This window comes from Chiloscyllium plagiosum, chromosome 28 (genome assembly GCF_004010195.1).
Source record: "Chiloscyllium plagiosum isolate BGI_BamShark_2017 chromosome 28, ASM401019v2, whole genome shotgun sequence".
In the NCBI taxonomy this organism is placed as follows: Eukaryota; Metazoa; Chordata; class Chondrichthyes; order Orectolobiformes; family Hemiscylliidae; genus Chiloscyllium; species Chiloscyllium plagiosum.
Window position 1 is genome coordinate 21,694,890 of NC_057737.1, and position 16,676 is coordinate 21,711,565.

The 16,676-nt window shown below is 36.7% G+C and overlaps 1 protein-coding gene across 3 annotated transcripts in view; it reads right to left on the reverse strand.

The window, feature by feature from the left end:
• Positions 1 to 212: 212 nt before the first annotated feature.
• supt6h (SPT6 homolog, histone chaperone and transcription elongation factor) overlaps positions 213 to 16,676 on the reverse strand; it is a 71,841-nt gene continuing 55,377 nt past the window's right edge. For all 3 annotated transcript variants that reach the window (XM_043718484.1, XM_043718485.1, XM_043718486.1), the window contains 13 exons: positions 15,318 to 15,525; positions 14,247 to 14,394; positions 13,991 to 14,133; positions 12,900 to 13,040; positions 12,619 to 12,814; positions 12,054 to 12,292; positions 11,467 to 11,580; positions 7,071 to 7,195; positions 5,916 to 6,028; positions 5,577 to 5,657; positions 4,578 to 4,732; positions 2,956 to 3,122; positions 213 to 1,004 (listed from right to left, as the gene is read on the reverse strand). In XM_043718484.1, the coding sequence (XP_043574419.1) occupies positions 815 to 1,004; positions 2,956 to 3,122; positions 4,578 to 4,732; positions 5,577 to 5,657; positions 5,916 to 6,028; positions 7,071 to 7,195; positions 11,467 to 11,580; positions 12,054 to 12,292; positions 12,619 to 12,814; positions 12,900 to 13,040; positions 13,991 to 14,133; positions 14,247 to 14,394; positions 15,318 to 15,525 (2,020 nt within the window). In that variant the 3' untranslated portion in view covers positions 213 to 814. The remainder of the gene's footprint in view (positions 1,005 to 2,955; positions 3,123 to 4,577; positions 4,733 to 5,576; positions 5,658 to 5,915; positions 6,029 to 7,070; positions 7,196 to 11,466; positions 11,581 to 12,053; positions 12,293 to 12,618; positions 12,815 to 12,899; positions 13,041 to 13,990; positions 14,134 to 14,246; positions 14,395 to 15,317; positions 15,526 to 16,676) is intronic.

The window sequence follows — 16,676 nt, forward strand, 5'->3', positions numbered from 1 at the left end:
TGGTAATTTGATTAAACTTCTCACTCAGACTATCTAAATCTCTCATAAGTATCCCTTTATGCTGTCATTCACATACTGAATTACCTTGAAACACAGATGAAGGAGTAAAGCTATTTATGTTTGAATCATTTCACGCTTCAAGTGCCTATTAGGCAACTGAGATATAGCGTTCTGATTTAAGTTGAAAAATAACCAGAGTATCAGAAAATGTCTTCAAAACTAAATGCTCTTTTATTTAAAGGGAAAAAAAATCTTATTAAATCAAGTACAATTTAAACTATCTTCTCCCACCAGAACATGCTGGGAATTGGTTTGTTATTTTAAGTTTCACCACAAGCATAATAAAACAAAACCATTTTGCATATGCCCATTTATATACACCATAATAGTATCTGAAACATTTGTATATGTCAAGCAGGTAATAACCAGTATGCTTGAAAGAGTTATCCATTACTTAACGGTTACAAATGTTCTGAAATTTGAGCACTCTGTAGAAATTAAAATTAAGCTGACTGTAAACTGGCATTTTTTTGCACATGTACAAATCCCAGCAGAGTAGAGATATGCACTCACTGGTTCAGCCATTTGGAATAGTACATAAGCCTACTGGCCTATTCAATCCGGTATTCCAGTGATTTTCCTTAGGTTTCTGAAAGAATCATACTTCCAGTTGTATGGACAATACTGAGAGTGTCACAGACATCCTGAAAATAGCCAATGTGTAGCTGAGAAAAGTTGGTTTGGTTCAGGGAAACACTGAAAATAGCAGACCAGTAAAGTGGGATTAATGTTCAAACGCTGTTCATTTTGTCCTCTACCGATCCATTTCATCTAGTAATGGTGTGGCATCACCTGCGATGGACATCGGGGTGCCTTCAATCATGGGACTAGGTGAAGGCCGAGGTGTCATCTTTGCTTTCTGTTTTCGCCTTTCCTGTTCTTTCTCTTGTAGCCACTGTTCTGCTATCTTACCCCAGTCTACTGCAGTATGAGCAGTTGAAGTCCTAGGTTAAAGAATGATAAAGTGTTAGTGTCTTTGAATTCATGTTTTCATCATGCTAAGTTTTGTCTTAAGCTGCACACCATCCAAAAACGCATGCATTTCAATCTAAATTCCAGACGAATATCTGACATTAGGACATTGCTACAAGTAGACTGCAGATTACCCATACATTATTCATTCTCTACTTTAAATTTAGCTTAAAGAATTAACTCCCATACGTAGGTTACAACATGAATGATTTAATGTTTTATTTTCTATTTTTAAATGGAAGGCAATCCCAATCTTTGAATTTCAATAGTGGAGACTCCAACCTCATTATAAACAGGTTTTCACCACCCTATTTTTATAAAGAAAATGTTTCCAAATTTTGCTCCCCTATGACCCAATTCTAATTTTGGGATTACATATACGTGTTCTCGATTCTCCTGCTAGAGAAAATAATGCTTTCTCATCAATTCTTTCAAATCCTTCTAACATTGTGGACAACTTGATCAGATCACTCCTTAACCTATTATAATCAAAGGGATACAAATTCTTCAAATCTCAGTAATATTCTGGTGATTCTGCATTTCATTCCTTCAATGGCTAATATATTATTTGTAGTGCAGACCTAAATTAAACAGCACTTTAAATGGAGTCTGACAAAAGCTTTATAAAACTGAACTACAGCTGCTTCCTCTTTACATCTTCGTCTCCATGAAATGAAGAACAACATTCCCTGAGCCCTTTTGAATCAGTCAACTTGATACTGATGGTTAGTTTTTAAAAATCTGTTACTCAACAGTTCTCATTTTCAAAACATGCTCTGATTTAACTTTCTTGGTTTTTGGCCCAGACAATCTGTTCCACCATTCAATGAGATCATAGCTGATCTGATAATCCTAAACTCCACTTTCCTGCCTTATCTCTATAACCCTCCATTTACTTAATATTTAAACATACGTTTATTTCAACCTTGAATATACTTAATGACCTAGCATCAACAGCCCTCTTGTGGTAAAGAATTCTTACTACCCTGAGAAACAAGTCCTCCTCCTTGCTATCCCACTGCAACTCCCTGCTCACTGAACTTATTGTTCCTCTTAACTTTGTGCCAATTGTATTGAAAGATGAGAGATTTATATATGTTAATATCATTTTTGAACTTCGAAAAAAATAATAGCATATGGATGTTGGCTATTTTAATGAAGGGCTTTTATTGGGACAAACACAAATAGATCAGATATTCCTTCTCGAATAATGATCTAATCCGGTGTCCTAAGAGCAGGCAACCCCATGGGTAATAATGGAAAGCTGTTTCTATTATCTTTATTTTCAACAAGTAAACAGCAAAAGCCATTACATTGTTTTCAGATCAGAATAATCAAGAATTGATTTAGATTAGAAAATCGCAGTGATTAAAAGGTTGTCAGGGAGTTCAGAGGAAACCGGAAGCAAACATAATTTTTCTCCTAGAGATAAAACTTTTTTTCCAGGGCAGTTAAGTGAATAAGTTACCTTGGCAGCAAATTTTAATTTGTATAACTTCCAAATCAGAAGTGTTCATGTAAGATGACTTTACAGTTAATTCTCCTGGGGAGAATCCATTAACTAGAACTTAGACTTGATATGGGCAGGGGAGGGGAATTTTTCAATTTAATTTCCTGAAAAATGAAGGTATTAGTAATTAGTAATAGTATTTTTGTTTTGCTGTATGGTTTAAGCTTTCTTGAAACAAACAGTCTCTGTACCTGAATGGCTGTTTCTTTTTCTTTTCATCTTTTGGGTAATACATTTCTATTCTGTTAATGAAACTCTGTAGCCTTGTGTGACTAAGTTTAAATAACTGACCATTCGGTTAACTGAAATAGAAAAATTTGATCTATCCATTCAGATTTTATTCTGGAATGTGACTTGCGCAGTAGTACCATCGGCTGGGATCTTAACACAATCAACACTGCAAAAGTACTCACTTTGGCTGCGACCTTTGTCGTGTTGTAGATGGCGGTATGACAGAAGCTTGAGGTGTAGCATTACCATGGTACTGAGGTGTTGTCATTGGTTGACTGGGTGTTGTGTATGAATAGCTTGGAGTCATCAATGGTGTTGCTACTGGCTGCTGTGCAGGAGTTGCAAAAACCTGGTAAAAGGATCAGATCTAAATCAGATTCAATTAAGACAGAAAATAGGAAGCTAAGCTAGAGAAGATTATAAGGGTTACAGTTTGCTGTATCTTAACCATGAAAAGTTGTGCCCCAACAGTACTAGAATTTAACAAAAAAAACTGATCAACCCACAAGCTTTTGAAGATATAAATGTCCCTTGAAGTGAAAAGTTAAATTGCAGAAAATATTAACAATAACTTAAGAATTTAACATAACTTGCAGTTTGAATTGCTAATATATTGTTTCGTACTTTGCCATAATGCAATTCAGTGAAAAAGTCAAAACAAAAAACAGAATGGGGATTGGTTTGAGGAGATCTGCAACTTGAAAGTAATGCTACAGTTGGATGTAGCTCATTGTTGGCTGAGTTGGTATTTGCTGGCAAGCAACCAGTGGAAATTCTGCTCAGCAAGTTTAATAGTTGACCAAGTTCCTGTAAAAAATTGAATTTGTTTGAGGCCATGTCATCTCTCGAGGTGATACATTGCCAGCTCTGGGATCGATTAGGCAAAGTTGGAGGGGTCTTCAGTGACCTGCAATTTCTTTTCTCGACAGTATGGAGCAGCCCAGACCATGCAAGATCTCCGAAATGCTGTGTTGGTACATGGATGAACATGTGGACTGACTGAAAATGAGACATCATCATCTTCCACATGTTAAGTAGTGGGGGTGTGGTCGTTACAGAAAAGGTCATAGAGTGCCTTGGATTTCAAAACTGCAGCGCAAAAACACTAAAAATTGTCTGACTGCATTGATTACATGGTAGATTGTAACCCACTATCTGAAGACAGCACACCAAGCAGAAGAGAGTACTCGAGTATTTCCAGCGCCAATTGCTGACATTTTTCAGTATCTTTTACAAAGTCAAGGCATTGTAAGGTGCAAGCAGAGTTGAATAAAGACATTTTCCCCATATTTACTGTTTTATTGTGTTTTCATCTGGCAGTTTCTTTTGACAGTGTGTTTGTAAGCAAATCAGGTTACAAAGAGTTCACTTTGGCCATTGTGGAGCTATCTACAAAATTAATTTGAGTGTGGATCCCCTGGGACTGGACTCATTGGGACTTTATGGAGTAGAAATAGAGCAAATGAAGAGGTATCTTCAAAATCGCAATGACTATTTGAAGCAATGATACAATTGATTATTTTATCTGTCACAAGATGTCAGGTGCAAGGGAAGAAGTTACTCTTTTGCACAGTTGAGAGCTTGGCTGATAATTAGTCAGAGTTAGTACCAACGCACACTAGGTTAAGTGAAGAGGAAGGATTTCCATTTGTATGCTTGGTATTTTGGATAATGGACAGGTCCAGGAAATCCCAAATGCAATTTGCCTACATGAGAGCAACAATTAAGCCTTGGGCAACTTAGAAATTATTAACGTGGTAGTATTTAAAAAGGTGAAAATAGAAATCTTAAGGCAGAAACATACGTGATAGGCACTGCTTCCTCCATAGCCATACTGACTAGATCCCCACTGTGCTGGAGTAGCATTTGGGTTCTGACCCTGTCCAGTAACAGCTGCTATGGCATTGAACATTTGCGTTGTCATGTTCTGTGGGAGAGCATTAACTGCTCGTGTAATATCTAGTAGAGAAGGGAAATAATTGCTTAGTTAATTACTGTGGGCATCAGTTACGTATTCATTTAAATTCAATTTCCTTAGCACATCTGAAACAAAGTAACAGTTCTATTACATCTACACTGAAAACACAAACTAAGACAAATTCAGTACGCAACATGGTTCATAATATTAAACAACTGGATATGCAGTGTACAAACATTACAACATCATGAATAAAAGCACAATATAGAACCACTTTCTTTCTAGAGATTTACATGTCAAAATAAATCCAACACCAACATGATTATTGCTCTCATTACCCCCAAATCTAAAAGCTTTCTTTGGATCAAAATTCAGGACCACTAGATTACGAATCCTCAAAATATCCAATCCATTTCCAACTCATTCTGTCCACCAGGAAATTACTTTATTAGCTATTAAAAAGACCTGGTGTAATGGTGTTGTGCCTCAATATTATGTGAAGCATGGAAGGGACAACATTCAACTTAATTTTCATCACTGGTTTTCTAAAACCACATTAGAGAAAACACTAAACAAATATTTATTTTTGTTATGGTCCTTCCAGCAACTGAATAACTTCACTGAAATATTAACTAGCTGACAGAAGGTGGTGAAAGATAGTGACAGCAACAATGTTAAGGGCATCAAAAACCAGATTTGGAACTGTAGAAGTTGCACTAAATATTAAAAAAAAATGCTTTGGGAGACAAAATTAGTTACTTCCTTGCCATTCAGCTTTATTAAACACAAATAAAACTGTATAAGTACAGCAACGCATTTTACAATCAGGAACATAATGAAATGACAGTTCAAACACAAGGGAAGAAAGTAATTCCATACACATACCTGCCAAATTAAGATTAGCTGGTGTTGCATCCATAGAGGCAGGTGTTCTGCTGGATCTGCTTGTACTTGAAGGTGTAATACCTGGGAACAGATAATCATGTTCATTTCAGTATTCATAGTTCATGACTAAAATTCTTGTTTATACAGTTGCCACAAAAATCATAAATGTCAATGTATACCTTGTGGTGAAAATATATTCCATCCAAACTTTAAATAGAATGGATTCAGATTGTTAAAAGGTCAAATGTATCTGTATTTTTCATACTACTTAATTTCAACCCATTTGGAAGTGCACAGACTCTATGCATTGGTTAAATTCAATGGCCTCTGTAGTCTTACCTGGAACAGGATCCTGAAAGTGATCCTTAAACCATCTAAACAGTCCATTCACAGTTGGGAAAATTTGCCCCCTGTAGCGGTATCCTTCTGGTGTTACTGTAACATACTCCACCCTACAAACAATATAACATTTAGAGTGCAAACAGAAACACTGTATATGGAATTACTTTGCTGAACTGTTTAAAAAAAAATGTCCTGTAATCTTCCTCGTGTTAAACCTATTGAAATGCAGGCTCCCTTCAGTAGTATCTCTTGTCTACAAATGTACTGTATTCATACATTAGATTTCCTTTCTTTCCAGAAAGGAATGCAAATAGATTTCTCATACCCTAATACCATAGAACAAAGATACCCGTCTTAGAAATTTGAGTTGCAGCTTGCAGTCCAATTTCTGAAAGCTATCAAATTTACATCTTTGGCTTGTACTGTAATATAACAACTTGAAAAGTAAGTATTCCAGAAAACTTTCCTATTCTAAAACAGACCATCGACATCACATCATAAATTAAAGCATCCACATTTGGACAGCAGTGTCTCAGTGGTTAGTGCTGCTGCATCTCAGCACCAGGGACCTGGGTTTGATTCAAGCCTTGGGTGACTGACTTTGCGGAGTTTGCATGTTCTCCCCAGCATGGGGTTTCTGCTAGATGATCCACTTTCTTTCCAGATGAGCAGTTTAGGTGAATTAGCCATGGTAAAAACAGGGTTATCGGAACTAGGTAGGGGCTGTCTGGGTGTGATCTTCTTCAGAAGGCTGGTGCAGACCTGATGGGCTAAATAGCCTCTTTTTACACCATAGGGATTCTACGATTGAAACCAGTTGAAACTGGCTCATTCTTACCACCTAATAGGACCTAAGTTCAGTATACAGTTACTTTCACTTAATAACTGCATTTTGGACTTGTACTTGTAAAAGGAAATGCAACAACGTGAAATTAGTTGAAATTCACATGCTTTTCCAGCTCCAGACATACTGTTAGCTACTCTGCACATTCATTGGCATGACACTATTGGCATTCCTCATTTTCTGCAATGTAGCGCATAAATATCACAATTATATCCATAATAACAACTTCATAAGCCCAGGAGAGGAGCTAATTAAGAATATTAAATGCTTATACTGAAATTACAGAACACCACTTTGGGGGTACCAACCTTGGTTTAGCACGAGGTTGGTAGCCTAACAAAAATTTTCCTGGCAATTCCTTTGATGCTGAAATAAAATAGGGAATAAAAGACGGCTTTTCTCTTTTGGATTTTGATAGCAGTTCCTCCATTTTCTAGAAAGGAAAATAAATTAATGCCATATTTAATCCAGTCTTGGTGACAACAAAACATTAAGGTTAACTGTGGAAATAACTGTTCAAAAAAGGTAGGTCTTTTGGCACAAATTAATTTGATATTTCAAAAGGATAAGAGGAGGTTATGCAATGAAATGTTCCACACTACAAAAAAAATAAACATGACTTTCTTACTACAGAAACCAAATGACCTATTGTGTTTAGTGTTTTAAATTTGTTTTATTTTCATAAATAAGACAACTGTTTACTATTAGAACCACTGATCTATTGAATAATTGCAGTAGAACTGCAAATAACCGTTCTGTTAAGAAGGGACCCTGTCTTGATGGCTAATTAAAATAAGAGTGGGCTGACATATTCCGATTGATTAAATACTGGCAGCTTGATTCTCACTAGTTCCTAATTTGACTTCAGCTGAAAATGCTGTTCAGCTCAGTTGCTTTAAGAAATAACTCTCATTTCCAAACACTTAACATGGCAAACAACATTTTTCCAAAGTCACAACGTGTTCAAAATCCAGGCAAACATACAATTTGAATTTGAATAACTATCTTAGTTGAATTCAAGGTCGCTCCTATTTAATCACCAGTTTTGCTAAACCACCTTTATAATAAAAGTACTGCATTAAAACTGTTGCTTGATTTTAATCTATTATCATAACTGGAACAAATGTTGGTCCAACAGAAAAGAAAAACCATGTCACAGTGCAACCTTGGAATGCTCTGCTAATCAGGCTGCTTGCTGTATAGCAGGTACTGTCCAGAATCCTGTGCTTTGAGATGAAGAGCAATCTGCGTCTCCTTACACAGAAGATTAGTATACAGATATAGCAACTAATTAGGAAAGCTATTTATTGGAGAGGGGATTGAATCTAAACGTAGGAGGTTATGTTTCAATTATACAGTATATCAGTGAGATCACACCTACAGTACTGTGCACAAAATTGGTCACTTTATTTAAGAAAGGATGTAAATGCATCGGAGGCAGTTCAGAGAAGGTTTACTGGACTAATGCCCAGAATGGGTGGGTTGTCTTAGAAGGAAATGTTGGATTGGGTAGGCTTGTACCTGGAGTTTAGAAAAATAAGGTGCAACTTAATTGAATGATATAAAATCCTGAAGGGTTTTGACAGGGGTGGAGGGATAGATGTGGAGATGATGCTTCCTCTTATGGGAGAATCTAGAACGCAGAGGCAATGCTTAAAAATTAGGAGTTGTGCATCAAAACAAAGATTCGGCAACTTTTTCTCTGTCAGAGGATAAGTCATTGGAATTCTCCTTTTGAAAGATGGTAGAAACGGAGTCTTTGAATTTTTTTTAAAAGAACTCTGTGGAATGTCAAATGTGGTAATTAAGTAGAACATGAGTGCAGATTATACTAGATGGAAATGTGTTGCTGGAAAAGCGCAGCAGGTCAGGCAGCATATAGGGAACAGGAGAATCGACGTTTCGGGCATTAGCCCTTCTTCAGGAAGAAGGGCTAATGCCCGAAACGTCGATTCTCCTGTTCCCTAGATGCTGCCTGACCTGCTGCGCTTTTCCAGCAACACATTTCCATCTCTGATCTCCAGCATCTGCAGACCTCACTTTCTCCTTGCAGATTATACTAGTCATATTACTAAATGAAAACAGTATTTGTTCCTACACATATGAGTAGAGGGTACAACGTTACAAGCTACATTCATATGGTGAAGAGGTTGTGACAGCTCAAAGCTTTTCAAACATTAAACATAACAAAATGATGACCTATGGCTGAGGGCAAATAGTAACATGCTATACCACTAGGGAGGCACTCTGACACAATATTAAAAAAGGTTTAAACACAAGTTCCTTGTTTTTATGAAACTGCTTAAAAGCCTCATCAACTCATCCTGACATCTTCAAAAATCTTTATGTATAAACCCCAAGATCTCTTTTTTTCTGACCTCCCTTACAATTGTATTATTTAGCTTATGGTGCACTTCTTTATTTTTTCATCCAAAATGCACCAACTGCTTTCCTGTTTGTCTTTATCTCCAAAGGACTGAAACACAATTTAGGGTGGCATGGTGGTTAGCACTGCTGCCTCACACTGTTAGGGACCCGGGTTAGATTCCCACCTCAGGCGACTGTTTGTGCGGAGTTTGCAAATTCTCCTTGTACCTGCGTGGGTTTCCTCTGGATGCTCCGGCTTCTCGCAGAATCTAAAGGTGTGCAGGTCAGGTGAATTGGCCATGCTAAATTGGCCATAGTGTCAGGTGCATTAGTCAGGGGTAAATATAGGGTGAAGGGAATGGGTCTGGGTGGGTGGGGTGGACTTGTTGGGCCAAAGGGCCTGTTTCCATTCTGTAGGGAATCTAATCTAAACAGGAAGCAACTTCCATAGAGGATTGCAGATGATCTGATCATTCAGTTTGGGACATGGCACTTCAAAGAAGATAAAGTCCTTGGAGGGCTACAATACTTCACCAGAATGATATCAAAATACAAAGGGTTAAATTATGATGACATAATGCATAAACGTGTCAGATATTCCTTCAAATTTTGATGATTGATGGATGATAAAATGGAGGTGTTCAAATTATTAAAAAAGGTTTCAATAGAGTAGCTACAGAGAAACTACTTTCACTGGTGGGGAATCCAGAACAAGGAGGTGTAATCTTACAATTATAACCATGCCGTTCAGAACTGATAGTAGTAAAATCTGGAACTGCTTTGAACAAAAGGTTGTAGATGCTGGTTAGTGAAAGTTTTGAAAGCTGATCTTCACAATTTAATTCAGAAAGGTATCGGGAAAGGGATCAAAACTGAATGAAACAATAGACTTAAGGAACGGATTGCTTCAAGAGGCAAAAATAGACCAATCATTTTTGCATGGATTCTGTGAAACTTCATTTAGCAACTGAAAGAATCAGGACATCCTCCTTCTTATCTAATGTATTATGTTCAGTTATAGATAAATTAATGGCGCTTGCACAATGGGACACAGTACACAATTTCTCTTGTATGTAATTTTCCCCCTCATTTTCCATTATTTGATTTCAGGATACAAAGCTAGTTAGGGATTTCAGGTTAACTTGATAGTTTCTCTGGATAAGCAATATTATTGCTTCTATAAATGATCTGCGTGTCTGAAACTGAAAAAATGACTCAACTGTCCTGGATTTGTTTCTATGAAATAACATAGCAAATTAAAACAGTTTCTCTTTGCAACCTGCAATGGATAGGTGTGTCTTTTGTACAGACCTCTTCACATTTTTTTGATGTCAGATCAAGTCAATACTACAGTAGTTAAGGGTTCACTGAATCTGTAAACAGAATTACTTCAAACTGAGATAATACATACCTAGCAACAGATATGCTGAGAATAAAATGGTTTAAATTAGGACATCTTATGTCCATGCTATAAAATGAAATGAAGGAAAGGCAATACTATCACAGTCCAGTGGATCATTTCCCCAGACCAAATAACACTTTTACCTTTTGTCACAATGCCTAAAGAAAAACATTTGTTTTTTCAGTCTCCTATTCATTTGCCTCCCATTTAGTCAAACCTGCCTACCCTCAGTTCCCAGAGGAAAATCTACAGGTTAACTTGACAAAACATTCCTGAAGAAGGGCTAATGCCCGAAACGTCGATTCTCCTGTTCCCTAGATGCTGCCTGACCTGCTGCGCTTCTCCAGCAATACATTTCCATCTCTGATCTCCAGCATCTGCAGACCTCATTTTCTCTTCTAACTTGACAATAATCCCAAGTACAAGTGAATAGCCTATCAAGGCAAGAATGAGTGGGGATGGTTGTTAGTATGATTAAAAAAAATCTTTCATTGCTGATGTCTTGCTGTTTTAATAGACCGTGTGCCAAATGTTTCAGGTTTAACCCTTTTAATGCTATCTTAAGTTAAAATCACGTTTTAAATTAACTCACATTAAGTTTTTCCCAGAGGAATGGGTTAAAAATACATGCATCACTAGGAATATTACAATTCCTAGAAAGAGATGACTGACCACATGGAGTGTATTTTCAAGGATTTAACCCCAACAACCTCCTTCATCCCCACCCAACTGATGGCAGGTACAATCATTTTATTAGAACTTACTTGCTTCCAATAATTCATGTCCTGCTTACAGACTTTTAATAAAATGGGTTCAGTGAAGATTAAAGCTAATGTGAAAAAAAATTAAAACAGTCTTGCCCATTTCCATGTTAATAAACTCATTTGAATTGCTCCTTGTGTGGAGCAAGCCAGGTTCACATGTTGTGTAAATACCTTGCGATCTCCGCCACTGCAATCCTGGTAATATTTGTGATACAGCAGGTCACGAGCAAATGATGCCATCGGTTGCACATAGCGAGCAGTGATTTCATCAAGATCTTCAAACTCCTGGATAATGAAATTGAAGATTAAAAACTGTAAGTGCCTTACAATACAAAGTGCATTTTTAAAAAAAAGGATATATATTTGCTAGAAAGAATAAACATTTGCATGACTATTTAAAAGGAAGACCTCAACTTGCATCCAAAAGGTTCATGCACTGCATTGCTTTTGCGTCCATAATGTGTAAAACACATCTACAAAAAAAACTGTCGAAAGTGAATAAAAAGATACATCGTTTCACACTACAGATTTACTCTAAATGTGAAGTCAACAGTCAGCAGTATCAAATATGTATTTGAAATTGTAAATAAGGGCACTTCAGTGCAGAAAACAAAAATCTGAAAAATCCAGTCTCTTCGAGAACACTGCAATGCTTATTTCCAGGAAGCTGAATTTCCATAAATTTCATAACTACAGATTCAACAAACTTCATAAAATCTGTATTTTCAATGAAATATTTAGGTGTTTTCTTCTCTTACCTCATTGTTGATCAAAAGAGACTGTCCCAAGCTAAAGGCATTCTCTTTGCCTTCTTCTCTTACGTCTATATGTTGATAGATCCCATCAGTCACTTTCCAGGTTACAGTGAGGTGGTTTGCTCCTTTGCTGCTAGGTCTGATGATAACATCTCCTTGGTCCATGGTTTCCATCATCTTCTCAGCCTGCTTGAAGTTGATATTGTGGAACGAGGGGTGCACTATTACTCGCTTGATATATGCTGTTGGAAAGTAAAGAGTGAACAACAATTAATACAATCATTCTTTTTTTCAAAAAGCAAGAATTTCTGTTTTTGCATACTACTAACAACTTAGACCAGCAATTTCACAAGTTTGTAAAACTTGAATGCTGCGGTAAAGAATGGAGGTGAAAAATACCTTTCAAGTCAAAGGCGTTTTTCCTGAAGCTTTTATACACTTAGATGATGGCGACTTGGCTACAGACTTAAGACTTAATTCAAATAATGGATTAACTTATAACTGAGGTCAATATAATGAAAACCTCAAGATCAAAATAAATCAAATTTTGAACTGTTGAGTGACTTACTTGTGCGCTGCTGTTTTTTCTTTGCATCGTCGTCTACCTTTTGGTCTGCTGCCTCAGAATCAAAGTCATAATATGTGTCCTTGGGCAACTTCCATTCATTGTTCTTGTCCATGAGATCAGATGTTCGACAGGTAAGATCGACACTAAATTTTTCAATATCTATCTTCATTATTCTGCAGTGTACAGTCATACCAATCTACAAGGAAGTAGACATGGACAATTACACATCCACTCAGATATCACCAAACCTGAGAAATAATTCAAGTGAAAAAAATCCCCACCTTGACCCTTTCTTCGGGATGCTTCACATTTTTGTCGCTAAGGAATTTTGTCGGAATGAAACCTGTAACATTGTTGTCTAGCCTTGTTTTTACACCTATAGCCTGGCCAGGGCAGGCACCGCTGTCAAAATGATTCCAAACCTGTGGGGAATAAAAATCAATCTTTTAAGAACAACTTAAATTACTTTAATGATTTTGAGTTTTTCTGCTGAAAGGAAAGTGATGATGAAGACAGTAACATTTACACTCCACACAGCCTTTTGCACTGATAGACATTCTTTCAAGATAATAGCCACATATTTTAAAAAATCTTTTCTTTTTACCTTTATGTCATTCACAGGTCTTCAGATAGAGAGCACACAAGGCAGGCTGGAAAATTTGAACCTCCAAGTGGGAGGTTCAAGTGGGAGGTTAAAACTGTTAAAAATCGAAATCCTGACCCAAGGTTGTGACTGGAGTGAAGTGAATCATTTTATTACGCTCAAGTATCTGGAATGAGTTTTTCAGCCCATACCAGTGACATTATAAAGCTGCCCAGTCAATGAGTATCCTATTGACCAACTTAAACATTCACTCCTTCCACCACGGGCACACAGCTATTGTAGTATGTATAATATATAGGATACACTGCAGCAACTGGCCAAGTCTACTTTAACAGCACATTCCAAACTCAGGACTTGTTGTTAACACTGCTAAGGATTACCATTTACAAGGTTCCTTTTAAGTCACAAACCATCATGACCATTATTTCTATTCCATCACTGTCACTGGATCATAATCTTGAAATTCCCTTCCTAACAGCACTGTGGCACCAGCACTAGATGGACTGCATGGTTCAAGAAGGTGGCTCACAACCAACTTCTCAAGGACTGGTAACAAATGTTGGCTCAGTCAGCAATACCATATTCCATAAATTTAAAAAAAATTCAAAAGTTGTTATGACTGACACAATGCTTTAAGAAAAGTACTTTAGAAAAACAAAACATATTTAAACAATTTCAAACTTAATTCAACTTACAAATGCTAAAATGAAAATGATGAATTATGAGATTTAAAAAATTATAGATCCAAATTTTAAAATGGTGCCATACCTCACTAAGTTCTGGGAAGTTGTCTTGTTGGCAGAAAGGACACTGCCAGAGTCCAGTTTCATCATTCCTTATAGCTTGATCATAACTTTCACCCTGAGGCCTCCTGTGAGCAATCCCTGTCACAACACATGTGATCAACTTACCTAAACAGAAGGAAGAGAGTTAGAGTAATAGTAATTTCAACAAACTCGTAGAAGTAAAAATGTTTTAAAATCCTTTCCTTATTATTTAGAGATTAGTGAAAGAGAAGTCTTACCAATGTAAAATGTCTCTGGAGTTTCTTTTGTTAACATGTTGAAAATTTCTTCCGAGTTTGCTGCACGACATGGAACTCTTAAATCCTTGTACCTGCAACTCAGCTCAGCTCGAATATCATATAATGTGATACCTTTGTTACCATAGCCCTGTTAATGATAAATTTAAGTGCAAAATAGACACGTAAAATTATTTGTTCTGTTCTTAATTACCAGTTGCAGGAAGCAATGCTTACAAACATTTCACAAAAAACAAAATTTCTGCTAAATATTAAACATTTGGGGAAATCAGGGACTACGTCCTCGGCCTAATGCAGACACAGAATTTTCCACAGCACACCTTTTAAATGCATTTTTATATTTCTACCATTTCTACTGAGGTCTAGATATTAAAATTCAATTCTCAAATGTTAAATAGCACTTAAAAAACTGAACAGTAAATTTCTATCAAAATATCTCAAATCAAATGATATTTTGGGGATAAAGGGAGTTAAAGCAGCAAAACATAAATAACTCAAAATAATTTTATGTAATCGGAGCAGCCTACTATTCAAATGGACAGGGTTAGTTGGCACACACTGAATATCCTTTGATCTGCTGATCTTACTTCAGATGATATTTGTGAACACCAAGTATATATTTTGCAAATACTGACAAGAATATATTGAGTAGGCATACATAAGCTGGTTCTCAGACAATTAATCAATTGGGTTAGGTTGGAAGGCTGGTAGTGCCTTTAAAATTGCACCACATCAAGTTATCAATTGTCAGGATGCAAAGATAAATATCACCCTCAAGTCTAACAATGCCAAAGCTTTTTGAAGGTTTATTATACATTGTACCATTTATTAATAGAAATTGTTCTACACTGCAACATTCATTAATATAAAATATTCAAAATATACATTCTCTACCAATTCTAGACATGTGCAAATAAATATTGAAACATAGCTTGCTTATGCAAGTCACAGATGCAAGTGCACCAAAGATGAAAATGCTCTGTTGTTTTGAATTATATCTGACAAATAATTCTGAATTAAATATTCAATGAAGTCATTTATGAAAATACCAACCTGCCTCTCCAGTTCTTCTGCAAATGCGTCAAGGTCAAGATCCTTCAGTCGCTCAGGATTTTCCAAAATTTCTTCCAGTGCTCCAGCTGGGTTGGCGTCTTCTGCTGACTCATCATATTCAAGTGCATCCACAGCCATCTTTCTGGCCCATTCATAAGTTTCAGGGTGAACTCTTGAGCCATCGAGGACCTCAATGTAGGAATCAGTACTGCAGATTTTATACAAGGCAGATATAGGTAAACGTCGCAATGAAAGTACAAGACAAATGCGCATCACATAAGTGAGTAATATGGCATAGAAACTTTAGTGCAGATATAATGTCAGGTATGTCAAACTGCATGCCACAGTACACTCCTACACCTTCAACACTGGCAGAGTACTGACAATGCTCAACCAGCCCTTGCTTGCACAAACCAAAATATGGTGTCCAAAATTAGATGTGATTCCACAATAGGTCAGAACGCGCTCAACAATCCCAAGTGTGTTAATAATTGAACTAACCAATTTAAGATCAGTCAGGCTTGCTGTATATCTTTCAGACAGTTAGTAGAACATAGAAAATTTACAGCACAGGAACAGGCCCTTCAGCCCTCCAAGCCTGAAGGAGCTATTTTCTGCCAGGACAATGTATATACCCACACATTGCACATTTCTCAATTAAACAAAAACATGGGGGACAACAGCTCTGTGATACATTCTATGTGCCAACATTTCAACTACAGTATACATATCTGCAATTTTTTTCATGTAGAATAAATTCTTGTTCCTTTGAAATTTGGCATTATTGCATTTGGCCTGGTATGTGCAAGTTGAAAAGCCTCGATCACTTACCTTTTTTCAGCAATGCAAACTATCATGCCAGAATTCACATTTCCAAGGGATAAGTCTCAAAGGAAAATTTTTCTCAAGCTTTAGATCTCTGAAGTATTATCCATCCCAATTTGTTAATCCGGAATAAATCTTAAAGTCAGTTCTGCTATAACGTGTGTTTCATCAATACAAATTGGCTATAACGTGATTGAAGAATTTAGACCATTATTTGTAAAACGCAAACTTTCCTTACTTGTATTGGCTATAACCTCATTTCCAGCCCCATTAGTTGAAATGGTGTTGCTATTATACGATTTTCTTATAATGGAACTATCGCATTATATCAGAACCAATGTAGTATATTTTACAAAGCACAGCCTATATCCAGAAAAGCCTTTTTGAGTTCATTCTGACAGATATTATGGCAATGGGAGACACTAAGAGCAGTTAGGTAACTGGAGACCTCTGGCTCACTGCACTGTTACAGACCTGGAAAGCTGTAGTTGGCAAATCACAGAGTAAACAATACAGCACAAAAATTCAGAATGA